Consider the following 16,103-nt stretch of genomic DNA (forward strand, 5'->3'; position numbering starts at 1 on the left):
CCCTTCATTAAATAGAGCCCCTGACCACCCTAATCTTCCTGAAAATTTCCCTCATCTTGCTGCTTTTTCCTACAACTTTTTTGTAGGTGTCCCTTTTTATGACAATAAAAACAGGTGGGTCCTGTACCCATAAAGACAGGGCAAGAATTTTGGAAGTGTCCCTTCTTGTGGCAGAAAAAGCACGTGGGTCCTGGGTTTCTAAAAAGAGGACCTGACGTCTGCTGTTTGTTCTTTCCTGAGGGTTTTTCTCTATTCAAAGCTGCCTGCATTTCTTTAACTGCTGCCACCAAGGTTCTTGCATCTGCCCTCTGCTTCTCCTCATCCCTCTTTACATACACCTTTTGTGCTTCTCTCAGGAACTCCTGAAGCCCCCTGTCCCGCCAATCTTCTCATTTCTCCAGCTTCTTTCTGATGTCTCCCCAAGATTTCGCCACAAACCGAGGTTTGAAAAGAACCTGCCCAGCTGCAGAATCAGCATCTATACCTGAATATAATTGCAAGTCCTCCTTTCATCTCTCTAACCATGCTGCCGGGGACTCATCCTTTCTTTGATGCTCACTCAAAGCTTTTCCCATATTTTGCCCCCTGGGCACTGCCTCCCAAATTCCTCGAATAATTGTCCACCGAAGATCACTCATATTCTGCTTATGCCCCACATCCTGATTATTCCAATTTGGATCCTGCACAGGCCATTTCTGATCACCCCGCTCTGGTCCCTGATGTTCTCTGTCCCAAATCCTCATCCCTGCCTGTCAGATCATCTCTCTTTCTTCTCTGGTAAACAAAATTCCTAGGATAGACTGCAACTCCACCCGGGTATATGTGTTTGGTGCCAAAACCTCATCCAACTATTTTGCCACTCGAACGGGGTCCTCTGCATCTCGCCCATCTCCTTCTTAGACTCCCTGACATCCCCTGTATTTAGGGTTGCACTCACATAACTAATAGGTGGTCCCTGTCCTGCATTTGCCATTGGAACGCCTCTATGTGGGTAATAATCGATTTTCCCTTTCTTCCCCCTCATCTCCATCATTCTCTTCCCCTTGCCTCCCCCTGCCTCTGGTGCTGTGTGCCACTGGTTCCTCTTGAATAAGAGGTGCCTTTGGATTCACAGGGGGACCCTCAGGGACTTGAGGCTGAGCTAGCTGCTTAGGTTGTCCATAGGGGGGTGGGAGATGATTCAATGGGCCTCACGGCTCCTGCCTGTTCCTTTTGACCGCTTGCTCTTTGCTTAATAAAGATTACAACGGGTAACCCTTACCTTCTTGCTTCTGAACAACAAACCCACTTCTCCCCTCAGGGATCTGTAAGGCAGCATACTCACTCTCTTCCTGATTAACAGGCTCTTTGGAATTCACATATATATTTAGAGCCTGGCAAATCCAATCCTCAAATAATCTAAACTTAGGCCAATAGAAATTATTTTTCTGGATCATTTCCTTTGTCTATTCAAACATACAATACTTAATCATTTTCTGCTGACTTTTTCCCCTTTGGGATTCTCATTCATCTTAAAACTGTATCATCATCCCCAGCGGGCTGTCTTGAGGAATGCTCTCTTCTTGAGAATTTCCTTCACTGTCCTCAGATCCTCCAAATTCCTGCGAATTTTTCACACAATCCGCAACCCCTGGGTTTAGGCACTTACTTTTTCCCTGACTTATCCCTTGCGGCACCAAACTCCAGTAGCAGGAGAATCTTGGTTTCTCACACTCACCCCGTGGTTCCACTGCCTCACTTATTCCTCTGTCACACTACCTTCTCAAACTACTTGTTCTACACCTATTTATTTTTCTCTCTTTCTCAATCTATTTCCACTTCTCTTTTTTAATTTTCTCCTTCTTTCTCAATCTATTTCTACCTTCCTTTCTTCATTTATTTTACACTTTTCTGGTTACCTCTTCTCACTATTTCATCACATACTAAACCTCTAGCTATCAACTCTTCAAAGGAAATTGAACTAATTCAATCACTCTTCTCCTTAGTCTCCTTACTGAGTCACTCTCTCCTGCTCAAGGACCTTCCCACAGGTTCTTGGACCAGGGACTCCCTTCCTTCCTTGGTCAATCCCTCCCAGGGGCCTCCCTTGTTCACTTCTTGCTTTCTTCCTTTCTCGGCCGGTCTCCTGGCGGAGATCTCGCAAACGCGGTACCGGCAGCTCCCGCTCACTACGGGGGTCCAAGGCTGCCCAGCCCCCGTCTCAGATACTCCACACACACTCACACATGCACACAGCAGCCCCCCAGACCCAAAACCTCGTGATACTCACAGCCTCCTTTCCTCACGAGGGTCTTGGTGCACAAAGAAGTTTTATATGGGTACTCCCTTTCTCCTATAAGCCTCCACTCTGATGGGAGCCTCATTTGCGCGCTCATAATAACTAATTTGCTTATGCGTTATTGTAATTAAGGCTCTCTTTTCCAAGGGAGACTGGTCTAGTCTCAGGACCACTTAAAAGTCTGGTGGTGGGGAGCTCCTTTCCCGAGGGCTACCCATCTCCCCGGGACTTGGAGAGCCTTCCTGGGTGTCGGCACCAAAATTGTTCTATTTGCCTTTCTTCAGCCCCTCTGGGCTCAGAGTTGCTGCTCTTCTGGCTCAATCCTGCCTAAAGCCAGAGAGCTCGGCCTCCCCCACGGCAACAGGAACAAGACTCGGCAAGCAGGCACTGGAGCTCAGTGCCTAAGGCTGAGGGGCCGCGGGCTCCAGTCTCGAGCACAGGGAGGGCACACGCCCAGCCCCACAACTCCTGGCCTCACAGCCCTGAAAGGCCGGGACCAGGGTTCCACACCTGATGCCAGGGGTTCCCTCCAAACGCCCACTGAGGAAGCGCCAGAGCAGCCGGCTGTCAGGAACAAGGCAGCTGCCAGGGGGCTGCTCATGGCCTCTGACACCCAGTTGCTCAGGGCTTCCCAGTGCCCCAGCCCCTCAGGCTCTCCCCCAGCCCGGCCAAGCTGCCCGGCAGCAGCGCCGCAGCCCCACAGGAGCTCCAGAGGAGCCCCAGCCAGAGGCACCTGGGAGCCCTCAGCAATGCAGCCAGCAGCACACGGCCAGGAGGACACGGATGGCGCTTCCTGCCTGCCACAGGCCTTGTGGCCATCTCCAGGCACCGCTCCAGCAGGGATCCCCGAAGCTCCGGCCCTGCCCACCCGCTCTGCCGGCAGCACAAAGGCTTCAGCAGAACCACCACAGGCCAAGGGGCTTCTGGCCATTGTCCCTGCAGCACTGCACGCCTGGGCAGCTGGCTGAGCGCAAGCACCATTTTCCCCCTCCTCATCCATGCCCTGTGAATGCAGGGCAGCAAAAGAAACATCCTGGAGCCTGTGTATTATAACGCATTCTATATTTATAAAGTAAAAGCAAACAAAAAGGAGAACATTTTAGAAGAAAAAAAAAAATTCCCCATTACTCAGGGGGTCCCAGCAAAAAGAGCCTCTGGGATTAGTTCTCCACTGAGCTCCAGCAGCTCAGCCTGCGGAGACGCGAGAGACGCGGCCGAGCCTTCCACACCCTGCGCAGCTGATCTTGCAGCCTCTGGAACCTGGAGACTGGAGCCCGCTCTGCTGACCTCAGGATGCACAAGGTTTCAAGGGCCAGGCTTCCGACACCAAGGCTGATGTCACTGGCCGTTTCTTCAAGGGCTGCAAGAGAAAGGAACAGAGTCACGGTCAGAACCTGGACCTGTGGGGATGCGAGCAGAGTCCCCTGTCAGGGCCATCCCAGCCGGCTCTTGCCATGGCCAGGAGGGAGCAGGGACCAAGGGGATCAGCCTGAAGCTGCTGGCTATGGATCCTCCACGTGGCCCTGAAATCTGTGTGTGCTCTGCCCAGACCAGCCTTCCTCTGCACCGGGAGCAGAGCCCTCCACAGCTGGGGCAGGGCTTGCAGGTCTTCACCCGCCAACCACTGGTGTCAGCCCGCTGCCCTCACTCACCAGTGTAGATCATCAGGAGCTCTCCTGGCTGCCCCCTCAGGTGCCGCCCGGCCACCCCTGTGAACACAGAGCCTGTCACGGCGGCAGCGGCACAGCTCCCTGCCAGCGGCGCTGCCAGCGCTGCGGCCACACGCCCTGCTGGCCCGGCAGGGCTCAGCCCGGGCCCTTGCCGCACGCTGCCGCCCAAGGGCACGGCTGCCAGAGGGCGGCAGCAGCGCCCGGGCCAGGCGGGGCTCCACGGCGCCGGGCCCCGATGGCGCTGCCGGGGCAGCGGGCGGGGCTGGGGCCGAGCTGCGGCGGGCCGGGGAGGGAGCCCGGCCTCGTGGCTCACCCATGAACCTGATGGCCGCCTCTCGCAGGGGCTCCTGGGGGCTCTCCAGGTAGCGCAGGGCCCGGCGCAGCTGCTCGGCCGCTCGGCTCGTGTCCTCTGCCAGCTGCAGAGAGCGGCAGCAGGGAAGGCTCGGCGCGGGCTCAGCCCCTGTGGCGGGCGCTCCCTGCACCCAGCCCCGGCCTCCCCTGCCCGCACAGCCCTGAGGCGCGGCCAGCAGCCGCCGGCGCCGGGCTCCGCAGGGGGCAGAGGGCCGGCTGCTGCCCGGGGAGCCGCGGGGCCGCCCCGCAGCCCCGCCGCGCCGGGGCTCCATGGGCACCCGGCTCGGGCCCACAGCAGCCTGGAGAAGAGCCCGCGCGGCCTCTGGGTGCAGCAGCGGGCAGGGGCACAGCTGCCAGCCCCACACACTGAGCACCGCGCTCAGGGGCCTTCTCCAGGCTGAGGTTGGGGATTCTCGGTCGTCCTTACCAGGCACTTGCTGAACTTCCACAGTTTTTCCTCCTTCACCAGCTTTTTTATATCCCTCCTCTTCAGGAACTTGGCTGCACAAAGCAGCGTTTCCCGAGAACACTGGAAAGCAGCAGAAACGTGGAGATGGCCCCACAGCCCAGGGCACAGGAGCATCCCAATGCCACAGCCTGGGGGAGGCTGCAGCCTGCAAGGCGCCAGGACAGGAGGCAGCCCAGCCCCCTGCCAGGGAGACAGCAGCCGGCCATAAGTCCTCACCTCAGCAACAATCTGATTCTCATCATGGCAGTGGAAGTAGAGTGGCAGCAGGCTGTGGTGCACGGGTGACTTCAGGGCATGTTTTCCATCTTCCGTTAATAACTCCAGCATCTCTTGAAAGACCATCATGGAGCTCAGCTGCACCTGGCTGTCATCCTGTATGAAAGCAAGAACAAAAGAGCTCAGCATCAGCTGCTTCGGGTCCAGCAGGGCACAGGCCTGCATCTCCACAGGGCACCAAGTGCCCGGGCAGCAGCCAGTGGCCGTGGCTGTGGGCACAGAGCCTTACGCGGTCAAAGAGTGGCAGGAGCGCCTCAGCCAGCTGCAGGGCGAGGGAGCTGGGTATTGGGGTACCATTATCCAGGAATAAATATCTGAGTAGGAGAATGGCCATCCTGATCACGTCACTATCATTTTCCTCCAGGAGCTCCACAAGACTTTCAGTCAGGCTCCACATTTTTTCGGCCTGTGTGGAACACAAGTTTGTGAAAGGCCACCCGGCTGCAGCAGGGCCTATAGGCCAAAGCCCGTCCCGAAGCACTCGGGCAGCTGAAGCGGGAGGCAGGAGAGCTGGGAGCAGCTGCCCCGGGCCCAAAGCCCAGCCAAGCCCAAGTGACAGCGTTTTCCAGCCCCACACTGCCGGCAGGGCTTCAGCCACTGCCCCCTTCTCACCATCAAGGGATTCTTGCCCAGCACCACGAGGCCTCGGAGTGCCAAGTGACGCCTCTCCCCGTCCTCGCTCCGCAGGTTCTTTGTCATGATCTCCAGAACACTGTCGCTGCATTCCCTCAAGTCCAGGCACTCGAGGACCTGAAAGGCACAGGGCAGTGACAGGGCACCCGGCCAGCAGCAGCCCGGAACCGCACAGGGCTGGGCCCAGGCAGCAGCACAGGGCACGGGCACCGTCCCAGGCAGCTGCGGCTACGAGAGGGCAGAGAGCTGGGAGGCAGCTCAGCCAGGCAGCGCTGGCCTTCAGGCTCACCTCCACAAGGAACGCCAGGGCAGGCAGATCCCAGCGTGGTTCCTGTGTGCTCAGCAGCCGGAGCAGGTAGCGAAAGATCCGGGAACAGGAGGCTATGGAGACACAGGACATCTCCCTGGCAGGAGAAAAAGTCTACATGACTGTGAGTCAGGAGAGTAAACCTCTCCCAGGACTCACTCACACAGGTCTGGTCTTTCTCCAGCAGCCTGCAAGGGGACCTGGGCCATTTGGGAGGAAGCTCCTTGGGGGCACCCTCCTCTCCCAGGCTTTACCAGTCTGCTTGGCCATCCCTCAGTGACAAGGGCCTCTGGCCCACAGCCACAGGGACTGTGTGGGGCACCCTGGGCACAGAGCACAAGTGGCTGGAGCAATGGGGAGAAGGGGGTCTCACCTGGCCAGCAGACCCACAGCATAGTGGTGGGTGTCAGCACAGAGCAGCGTGTCCCAGGCACCCTTGCGTTCCATTGCCACCACCACATCCTCACAGCGGAGAAGGCAGAGCAGGGACTTGAGGGTCCGCACTGCAAACCTGTGTGCAGAGCAAAGCCCAGGTCACACTGGGAGCACTGGCTCCTTCCCAGGCCACGTGGCAGGGACAGGAGCTCTAGGATGGGAGCACCTGTTGGGGCTGGTGGCAAGGCCGTGTTCTTCCTGGCATCCCTTCCAGAAGGTATCCACCTCTTCTGGCATATCCAGAGTGCTGAAGAACACTTGGAAGAGCAGGTGCACAAACAGGTGTGGGAAATACACCTTCATTATACGTGGGATACAGGGCACCTGGAGGACCTTCCACATCACCAGAGTTGCCTGCAAAGGACAAAGCCCCACAGAGAGCGCTCAGTGCCGAGGTGTCCGTGTGGCAGGGCCCGAGCGTGGCAGGGAGAGGCCCGGAGAGACGCAGGGGGAGCAGGGGGCCTGGTGGCCCTGAAGCTGCCCCTGGGCCAGGTTTCAGGCCAGTGCCTGAGGCAGGGAGATGCAGTGGGGGAAGGAGGATGGAGAGCTGCTGGAGAGGCAGCCTTGGGGCCAGCAAAGGCCACTTGCAGAAACTCACAGCCAGGGCAAAGACACCCGTTTTGTCCCCATCGGAGGTGCACGTGCTACACACTGGCCAGTTCCCCAGCACATCCAGGAGTGTCAGCTGCACTGGCTTTGCAGTCCTGCTTGAGCCCATGATGGTCTTCCACATGGCCATGGCAGCTCTGCAGGGTTAGAGCTCTGTCTCAGGGCGGGTCTCAGACACAGTACTGTGGCCTGGGCATCTCTAAGGGCCCAGGCTGACTTCCGGCTTTGCCTCTGCCCACCATCCCTCGCCAGCAGCACTCAGGCAGCCCAGCCCTGTGTGGACAGAGCCCTGAGGGGCAGGGAGGGAGCACGGCAGCAGGCTCGGGGGCTGACATGCCAGGGCTGGGAAAGGGAGCAGCCAGAGGGCCCTGGAAGTCTCTGCTGTTTAGACACCTGGGCCAGGCTGTGCAGGGTGATGGGCTGGGGAGCCCTGAGCCCTCTGGGCAGCTGGGCCCTTACCTGTCACAGGACGGGGCCACACGCAGGAGCGTCATGACTGCGTCATTTGTCAGTGCTTCAGTGAGATTCAGCAGGGTCTTGTCCAGCCTGTGCTCAGCGGAATCATTGGCCAGGAGCCACTGGTGGATGTACCTCACCATGGCGGGCACCTGGAGAAGGCACAGGGAGACTTGGAAAGCTGCCAGAGGGAGCAATGTCCCCAGCTTCCCCAGAGATGTTCTTCCCTTCCCATCACACTGCGATGGCCTCAAAGGCTCACAAGGACCAGCAGGCGTGGCTTCGGTGACCAAGCAATTCCTTGGGGGATCAAACCCTGGCCACAGGCTGCTTACTTGCTTTGGATGGTAACAATCTTCCTCTACAAGCATATACAGCAGGGCAGCACTGGTCTTGCTTTGGAAGATGGGCGAGTATGGTCTGTACGCAGCTCCCCTGGTGATGGTCTCTTCCTGCCGAATCCTCTTGATGAATTTGCAAACGAGCTGTAGGAGAAAGGCAAGAAGCCAGGGATGTTCCATGGAGTGCTCCACACACGGTGCTCGGCCGAGCAGGGACAGCAGGCCCAGCCCAGGTGGGCATGGCTGCAGGTACCTGCGCTGTTCTGCGGAAGCGGCCACGGCTGGATTGCTGCTCTTGTGTGCGCTCCACGGCTGCATCTGACAAAGAGTGAGCGCAGCCAGAGCTGAGGGGCTGCGGGAGAGGCCGGAGAACACAGCCCAGCCCTGCGCTCCCCAGGCAGGGACAGCCCCGGGATGCCCCAGGGGGATGGAGCACAGCCACTGCGGGGTGTCTGCCTGGGCCCTCTTCTGTCCTGTCAATGGGCATGGCCCCCAGGGATGGATGCCTGGGATGGGATGGGATGGGATGGGATGGGATGGGATGGGATGGGATGGGATGGGATGGGATGGGATGGGATGGGATGGGATGGGATGCCATGGGATGGGAAGCCATGGGATAGGTTGGGATGGGATGCCATGGGATGGGGCCAGGCTGGCCGCAGGCTCCAGCACTGTGGCCCAACTCTGCCACTCACCCTCCTGTGGTGGATGGAATGGCACCACCTCTTCTGTCTGCTCTGCTGTGGCAGCTCCAGAGCCTTCTTCCTCCTCCTCCACCCAGGCCATCTTGGGTACTCTCGGGGGTCTCTGCTCCATGTCAGTGACTGGAGCTAGTTGCAAGACAGAGGCCTTGGAAAAGGTCCAGGGCACCAAGTCCCAAGCTCTGCCCTCGAGGGCACCTGCAGAACAGAAGCCTCGGAAGGCCACAGGTCACCAGGTCCTGTGCTCTGGCCTTGAGGTCAGCTGCAGGAACAACGCCTCAGAAAACCTCTGGGTCAGACAAGAACGAGTGCACTGTGTGGGGGCTCCTCACAGCACCGCTCTGTCCCGTCGCGTGCTCAGAGAACTCTGGAGTGTTCTTATCACTTCCAGCTCCTATGTCTGCACGTGTCACAAAGGCCCTTGGATACCCAGTACCATTCCATGCCACGGTGACCGTGCTGCAGCGTGTCACAAAGGGCCCTTGCACACACTGCCATCTGCCCTGGGGCCGCCCCCAGCCCACCCAAAGTGGCCCCGGTTGGAAGGAATCCCTGGCCCCAAGTGTCTAAGGCAGCCCGACAGGATCTTTAGGAAGGGCTCAGCCCATCAGCAAACGCTGCCCTGCTCTGCAGGCTCAGGGCAGCAGAAGGAGCCCCCAGGGCTGCCGAGGCAGCCGCGCTGGCAAGGGCGCGGGGCCTTCCACGGAAGCTGTCACGGCCTCCTTGGGACACGTCCCGGCTGCTGGCCATCCTAAACCCGCGGCTGTGATAGGCAGAGGGAACGTGTGGGCCAGGGCACCAATGCTGCTCTGAGCCCTGGGGCCCGGGCAGCGCTGCCATCAGCAGGTGTGGCAGAGTCCCCGCCCAAGCAGAGCTGCCACCCCCCGAGCCCTGGCAGCGCTGCTGCCCCTCTCCTGACCCAGAGACCTGTGCCACAGGGGGGCTTCTGTGCCACAGGGAGCCAAAGCCCACGTGCACTGGGGGCTGTGCTCCTCCCTGCAGGGGCTGTTGGCAGCAGCACCTGGAGCACTGCTGCAACACTTGGTCTCTGTCAGATGATGTTGCTCTTTCCTGGAATGATTTTTTCCATAGCTGGGATTAGCTGCAGTACAAAAGCACCAACAGCTACTGAATTTCACAGGACAGAGAGACTCTACAGAGCCACTTGCATGTCTTCTTGGACTTTTCTGTGTGTTTTTCATGCGTCCTTGCATAAAAAACCAGGGGAGTTTAAAGTTTAATGCAGCATTGTTTATATGTCTAGCTGAGGCCAGCAGCTAATATCTGGAGCACTGCGAAAGTGCAGAGGACAGACATAATTCTCAAAGGAGAAGGAGAAGGTGTTCTGTGTCTCTGAGTGTGGTGCGATCACCCTAAAGGAGCAGCCAATGGAAGTGCTGAAAGTAGACTTGCTGTTCTTGAGCACATTCCTGAGCAGACTCTGGTGCTGTTTCTGTGGGGCCAAAAGCTGCCGGGGCAGCAGCGACTGTGCAGCCCTGCTGGAGGAGACGCGGGCGCCCTCGCCATGGTGGCAGCAGCTCTGTGGGCTCAGAGCTCTGTGACAGGGGCGCCGCGGTCACGGCACCGTGGCCTGGGCAGCCGCCAGGGCCCGGGCTGGCCGCCAGCCCTGCGACTGCCCCCTGCCCTTTATTGGCAGCACCCAGACAACAGCCCCTGCTGGCCCCCTGCCCTCGCTGAAGGTGCAGACACCGAATACTGGGCCCTGAGCCTGATTTAGACACTGACTGCTGGCTCCTGTACGTATCTCCTTCTTCATTAACTAACGGTATTATGTCAGTGTGACCTTTGTCAGCTAGCCAGCTGTTCACAAAATCCTCCACAATGCTGAGACCTCCTCTCTCTCTCTCTCCTCCTCCTTCTCTCCAAGCTGAACAAGCCAGTTGACCTCAGCTGTTCCTCATACAGCTTCCCCTCCTGTCCCCTCATCATCTTCATTCCCCACTTTGGATGCTCCCTGCTAGCTTTATATCCTTATGATACATTCAGAGAGGTTGCTGCTCTTTTCTCCCTGCATCTCATGACCCAGCTGTACTGTGTGCTGTGCATGACACCATCCTGGGGGATCCAGCACTAACAGTAGCAGTGCTATTTGTTTACATGGGGAAATATTTCCTGCTGAAAAGGAGCCAGGCTTTCACTCATTCACATGGCAGTTAGCTTGCATCATACATTCTTGAGATAAGGTTCCTTGCTGGAAATTAATTTTCCCTTAATCATTTCTCTGCCTTGGATGTGAAAACTGTGCTTTTTGTTAATTCCTTCCTATATAAAACCTTTGGAATCCTTTGAACCCTTCAGGGCAATCCCAAGGGCCTTGCCTTGCAAGAATATACCAGAGTCTCCACCTAGGCTGAAAGAGAAAACTTCCCCATGGAGCCTTGCAACACAAAGATCCACCCCAGTTCTTTTCCCTACGTGTCCCAAAGACTCCTGGTTTTCCTTTCCCTGTTTCCTCACTGATTGTGGTACCCCTGGTGGCCAGCCCCGTCTTCCCTGTAGGCCAGTGCCCTTTGCCCTGCCCTTGGTGCTGCCCCCGTGTCCCACTGGCCCCTACTTAACCTTGTGCAGACCCCATGGCCAGGTCTTTGTCCCTGATCCTTTTGGCATGGTGGATGCAATAAACCTTCACTGGAATACATCAAAGACCCCTCCTGTCTTTCCTCTGCTGAGCTATGTGAGGCGTGCATGTGTGCATGGACTGTGAATGGCTGTTCTTGTGGCCTTGCTCCAAGTGGTTTCTGAAGGAGATGCTTCGAAGGAGGTGGCAGCACTTCTACCATCCTGCCACATGGAAACAAGAACCTGCTGTGTGATTGCCCAAAGCTCTAGAGATCTGTTATTGTGTGAATGTCACTGTGAAACCATGTTCTGTAAGGTCTGAAGTCTGGAGTCAGTCCATGTAAAGTGCTGTACGCAGGGGTGCCAGCATCCACCCCACACGCCGCTCCCTTGCCAGAGGCCGCGCGGGCTCTTCTCCAGGCTGCTGTGGGCCCGAGCCGGGTGCCCATGGAGCCCCGGCGCGGCGGGGCTGCGGGGCGGCCCCGCGGCTCCCCGGGCAGCAGCCGGCCCTCTGCCCCCTGCGGAGCCCGGCGCCGGCGGCTGCTGGCCGCGCCTCAGGGCTGTGCGGGCAGGGGAGGCCGGGGCTGGGTGCAGGGAGCGCCCGCCACAGGGGCTGAGCCCGCGCCGAGCCTTCCCTGCTGCCTCTCTCTGCAGCTGCTAGAGGACAGGAGACAAGCGAGCGAGCGCATGCAATGGGCCCTGCGGTTCCTGGATAGCCCACAGGAGTCCCTGCGAGAGGCGGCCATCAGGTTCATGGGTGAGCCCCGAGGCCGGGCTCCCTCCCCGGCCCGCCGCAGCTCGGCCCCAGCCCCGCCCGCTGCCCCGGCAGCGCCATCCGGGCCCGGCGCCGTGGAGCCCCGCCTGGCCCGGGCGCTGCTGCCGCTCTCAGACCGCCCTGCCAGCTGAGAAATGCTCCTTGGGCCTTGGCCTTGGTCAACAGCCCCTGGGCTCAGCTCCTCTGCAGCTCAGCACAAACACTGTCTGCCCGAGGCACTGCTGCTGCCCAACCAGCTCCTGGTTGCTGTAGGAGCAGCCCTGGGAACTGGTTTTGTTCTCTCAGTGGCACAACATCCCTGTTCTCACACTGCCAAAGAAAGCTGTTGATGCCAAGTACGGCCAGGAGGAACCATTGCTGTGACTGAAGCCCCTCTCTTGGGGCCCTACAAACAGCGCTGCAAAAGGAGCCCCTTGGAGCTCTCCTGGGCCAGCGACTCCCTCTGAGTGGGGCCTCTCCCAGCCGGGAACTCTCCCGTTTGCTGCACTCGGGGATCCTGAACAAGGACAGAGCCTGGGCCGATCCCCCCACTCCTCCAGGCTCAACCCTTCACCCGCTGGGGAGATGCCAAAGCATCCACAGGGAGTATTTCCTGCCCTCAGGGGAATTTGTCACAGGTGCCTTGCACTGACTCTTTGTGTCTGTGTGCACACAGGAGTGCCTGTGCTGGGGAGATGTGGCAGAAATGCTGCTCTCGGAGGGGTTGGAGTGCCTTGGATAGTTGAGTCAGTCAGACCTGTAAATGAGGTTAAGGCACAAGGTCTAAGTGAAGTTAAATGCTGCTAAGAGTTGCTCCTTTGCTATGTTGTTATGTTTAATATAAGTTATAAGCTGAGTTAAATACTGTTATTTCTCTATTATATTGGTATGGCATAGGTTGCAAGATACGTGAAATACTATTATCTTTGTTCTTTTGCTAAATTGTGAAGTTCGAGGTAGAAGTCAAGGTTTAGTCCTGTTAGGTTTGAGCTGTGTTAAGCTTTTAGGCCATATTCCTTTTATCCTTGCCTTCACTGCCCTTTTGGCACACTCACACACACAGGGAGAGTTCTTGTTTCATTTCTGGTTTGATTGGCTGGATTTGTTTTGGCTTTGTTGTTTCTTTGTTTCCTTTGTGTGCCTGAATTGCCCATTCAGGAACAGAGTGACTCTTGCCAAGGAACTTTGGGCTGCTATCCCTTAATATTAAATCTGTCTTTTGCTGATCCCTTGCTGGGGATTTTTTGCGAGCTCTCAAGCGCTCGTGCATAAGAGGGTGAAAGAGCCCTGGCCCAGGCTCTGGCCCTGGGGGACACGAGGACACTGCCGGGGGGTCCCTGTCCCCCTGTCCCCCCACCAGGGCCCCGACCCCCTGTCCCCGTGTCAGGCTCTGGGGTCGATCTTGTGGAACATCCTCTGGGGGAGGCTGCAGCATGGGGGGCGGGGGGACCCGGGGGACAGGGGACCCCACTGTGCACGAGCAGCGTTGGACTGCTCTGGGGGAACTGTGATGGGGGGGCTGGGGCAGAGTGACCTCCCCAGTGACCTCACACAGCTCCTGTGATGTCACACAGCTGATCTGTGATGTCACACAGCTGATGTGTGATGTCACACAGCCCCCTGTGATGTCTCACAGCTCCCTGTGATGTCACAGAGCCCACTGTGATGTCACAGCCCACAGGATGGTGTCACAGATTCTTCTGTGATATCACACAACCTATCCTGGGATGTCATACAGCCATTCAATGATGTCACAAACTGATCTGTGATGTCACAGCCCCTCTGTGATGTCAGAGAGATACCCTGTGATGGCATAATCCGTTCTATGATGTCCAGCCATTTATGTCACAGAGCCTACTCCTCGATGTCGAAGGCAACTCTGAGATGAAACACACCTACTCTGTGATGTCACAGCCTGCTCTGTGATGTTACACAGTCACACGGCGATGTCACAACCCACTCTCTGATGTCACAAAGCCACTTTCCATGTTGGCAGAGTTTGCTCCATGGCCTCACACCCTATTCTATGACATCACAGCCAGCTCTGTGATGTCACAACCCCCTCAGTGATGTCACAAAAGCCTCTCTATGATGTGATACTGCCACTGTCTAATGTCACAGCACAAACTTTGACCTCACAGCTTGATCTATGATGTCACACAGCCATGTCATGAAGTAACAGCCTGCTGTGTGATGTCACAGAATCCCCTCTATTATGCTGTAGTTACTCAGTGACCTCTCACAACAAACTCTGTGATGTCACAGCCCAACCTGTGACCTCACACAGCCCACTCTGTGCTGTCACACAGCCCCTTGCTGACATCAGAGCTGCTCTTTGCCTCTAGGACACAGCCACAGAGGTGCCGCTGTGACACAGCCCCCTCTGGGACAACCCCCAGCCCCTGCCAGTGCTGAGCCCCTGTCAGCTCTGGCTGAGCCCTGCTCGTGTCCCTGAGCTGCCCTGGCAGTGCCCCAGCCCTGCTGGGCTGTGCACAGGAGCTGCTCCTGGCCAGAGCTGTCTCTCTGCAGCGCTGCCCTTGCCAGGAGCTGCCTCTGGGCCAGGAGCCCGGCCCAGCTCAGCAGCACAGACACAGCACAAGGACTTTAATGACCCTCTGGGGCTTTGGTGCTCTTTGCATCAGACTCAGTCCCTCAGAGTGTGCTCAGAGAACTTCTCAGGGACTCAAAAAGAGAGTGAAACACAGAAGTTTCTCATACTTTAAACCAATCCTTCTGAGGGACAGGACTGAGAAAGTGTCCCCAGGTTGCAGCCAGAGAAGAACACTGGAGGCAGTGATGACAGGTGGGGACAAGCAAGGGAAAGATGTCTCTGATGCTGAGCAAAGCTGCGCTTCTGTCCCTGCAGGCTGTCGTCATCCCCTGGCTGCCCCACCTGGCTGGCCCCTTCCTTTGCTGACAGCTCTGCCTTCTGCCTGCCTCTGCCTGCCCACACAAAGCCTTGGACTGCTCCAGGCGCCTTCTGGGGGATGTGTTGCACCACAGCCTTGCCCTGGCATGGAAACTCCTTTCTCCCGCTGTCCAGTCTGGGCCTCCCCAGCTGCCCTTAGCACAATTATTTCTTCTTCAGGCTCATTCCCACTATGAAGAGAAGCTCCAGGCTCTGTGAAGCCACCCTTTACTCCCTCCCAGTCTACTCCTGTTCTGTCCTCAATCTCCACACCCCTGAGCCCAGAGCCTGCAGCCTCTTCCCGCTGGTTATGTGATGAGGCCTTCAAACCCCATCTTGGGAGATTTTTGGGTTCTCTCCAAAGTCTGTGAAAATGGAAGAATAGTGGTAGAAATTATTTTCTCCCAAGTCTTGCAGTGACAGAACAAGGCTCAATATCTCTGAAATGAATGAGGGTGGATTTACATTTGTTAGAAGGAGGAAATATTTCACAATTATGAGAGTGGCACAAAACTGCAATTGTTTTTCTAGAGAAGTGGATTCCTCATCCCAGGAATTATCCAAGAGCAGGACCTTTGTGCAACCTGACCCTCTCATCCCCAAGGACAGAATTCCTGTTGTGTGGGTTCTCTGCTGTGCTGGGTGCCCTCACTACGCTTCTGGCCAGAATGTCTGCTGAGGGCAGCCAGGCTGCTGCAGGGGCAGGGACCTCACAGCCATCACCATGGCAACCCTGTCCCCTGGGCCTGGCTCTCTCCTTTCCTCTTTCCTATGTCCCTGCCTTGTCTCTGCTGGCATGAAGAGTTTTGTCATTAATATCTTGTGCCCAAGGTGCTGGGACCAATGGCTTCCCAGGCAGGCTCCTGGAGCAGAAGTGGCTTTTCAGAGCCCAGGCAGAAATGAGCCCTGAGGCAGCAGCTCTGCAGTGCTGGCCACCAGGCCGGGCTGCCAAGGGAGGCTTCTGGCCATGCCCTGCAAGCAGCTGCTGCTGCCAAGGTGCCTTTGGTGCCTCAGGCTCTGCCTGGCACAGCTCCCAGCACGGCACTCTGCCCTTGTGCCCAAGCCCTCCCCTGTGCTGGGGCTGGCCTGGGGCTTTTCCTGCAGTGGGACCTGCCCTGCTGCTCCAGCTGGAACAACAGTTCCTGCTGGAGCAGGAGGCTCTGCCTGCCATGGGCTCCAACAACTCCAGCAAGGCATTGTTGACTTCAAAATTGCTTCCTGAAGCAGAATATTTGAATAACTGTTATAGTTCCCATATTGTGGAGTAAATAACTAGTTTGGTTTTTTTTAAATTTACTCTGTGGTGTAAATAAGCCGTGTTATCTAATCATGATC

At 57.2% G+C, this 16,103-nt stretch overlaps 1 protein-coding gene across 1 annotated transcript; it reads right to left on the minus strand.

The window, feature by feature from the left end:
* Positions 1-6,760: 6,760 nt before the first annotated feature.
* LOC135285344 (uncharacterized) lies at positions 6,761-9,012 on the minus strand. Its single transcript, XM_064397534.1, has 6 exons — positions 8,521-9,012; positions 8,079-8,143; positions 7,820-7,969; positions 7,488-7,636; positions 7,004-7,165; positions 6,761-6,773 (listed from the first exon to the last, which is right to left on the minus strand). The coding sequence occupies exons 1-6, from the start codon at positions 8,639-8,641 to the stop codon at positions 6,761-6,763; spliced, it is 660 nt and encodes a 219-aa protein (XP_064253604.1). The 5' UTR covers positions 8,642-9,012.
* Positions 9,013-16,103: the final 7,091 nt, after the last annotated feature.

The sequence above is a fragment of the Passer domesticus genome, chromosome 23 (genome assembly GCF_036417665.1).
Source record: "Passer domesticus isolate bPasDom1 chromosome 23, bPasDom1.hap1, whole genome shotgun sequence".
Lineage (NCBI taxonomy): Eukaryota > Metazoa > Chordata > Aves > Passeriformes > Passeridae > Passer > Passer domesticus.

Bases quoted from the DNA above. Each gene is read 5' to 3' on its own strand.
- LOC135285344 (XM_064397534.1), bottom strand. From the start codon at position 8,641: ATGGAGCAGAGACCCCCGAGAGTACCCAAGATGGCCTGGGTGGAGGAG. The intron at 8,144-8,520 runs GTGAGTGGCAGA...ACTCTTTGTCAG, and splicing joins ATTCCATCCACCACAGGAGG to ATGCAGCCGTGGAGCGCACA. The intron at 7,166-7,487 runs GTAAGGGCCCAG...CTAACCCTGCAG, and splicing joins GTGGCCCCGTCCTGTGACAG to AGCTGCCATGGCCATGTGGA.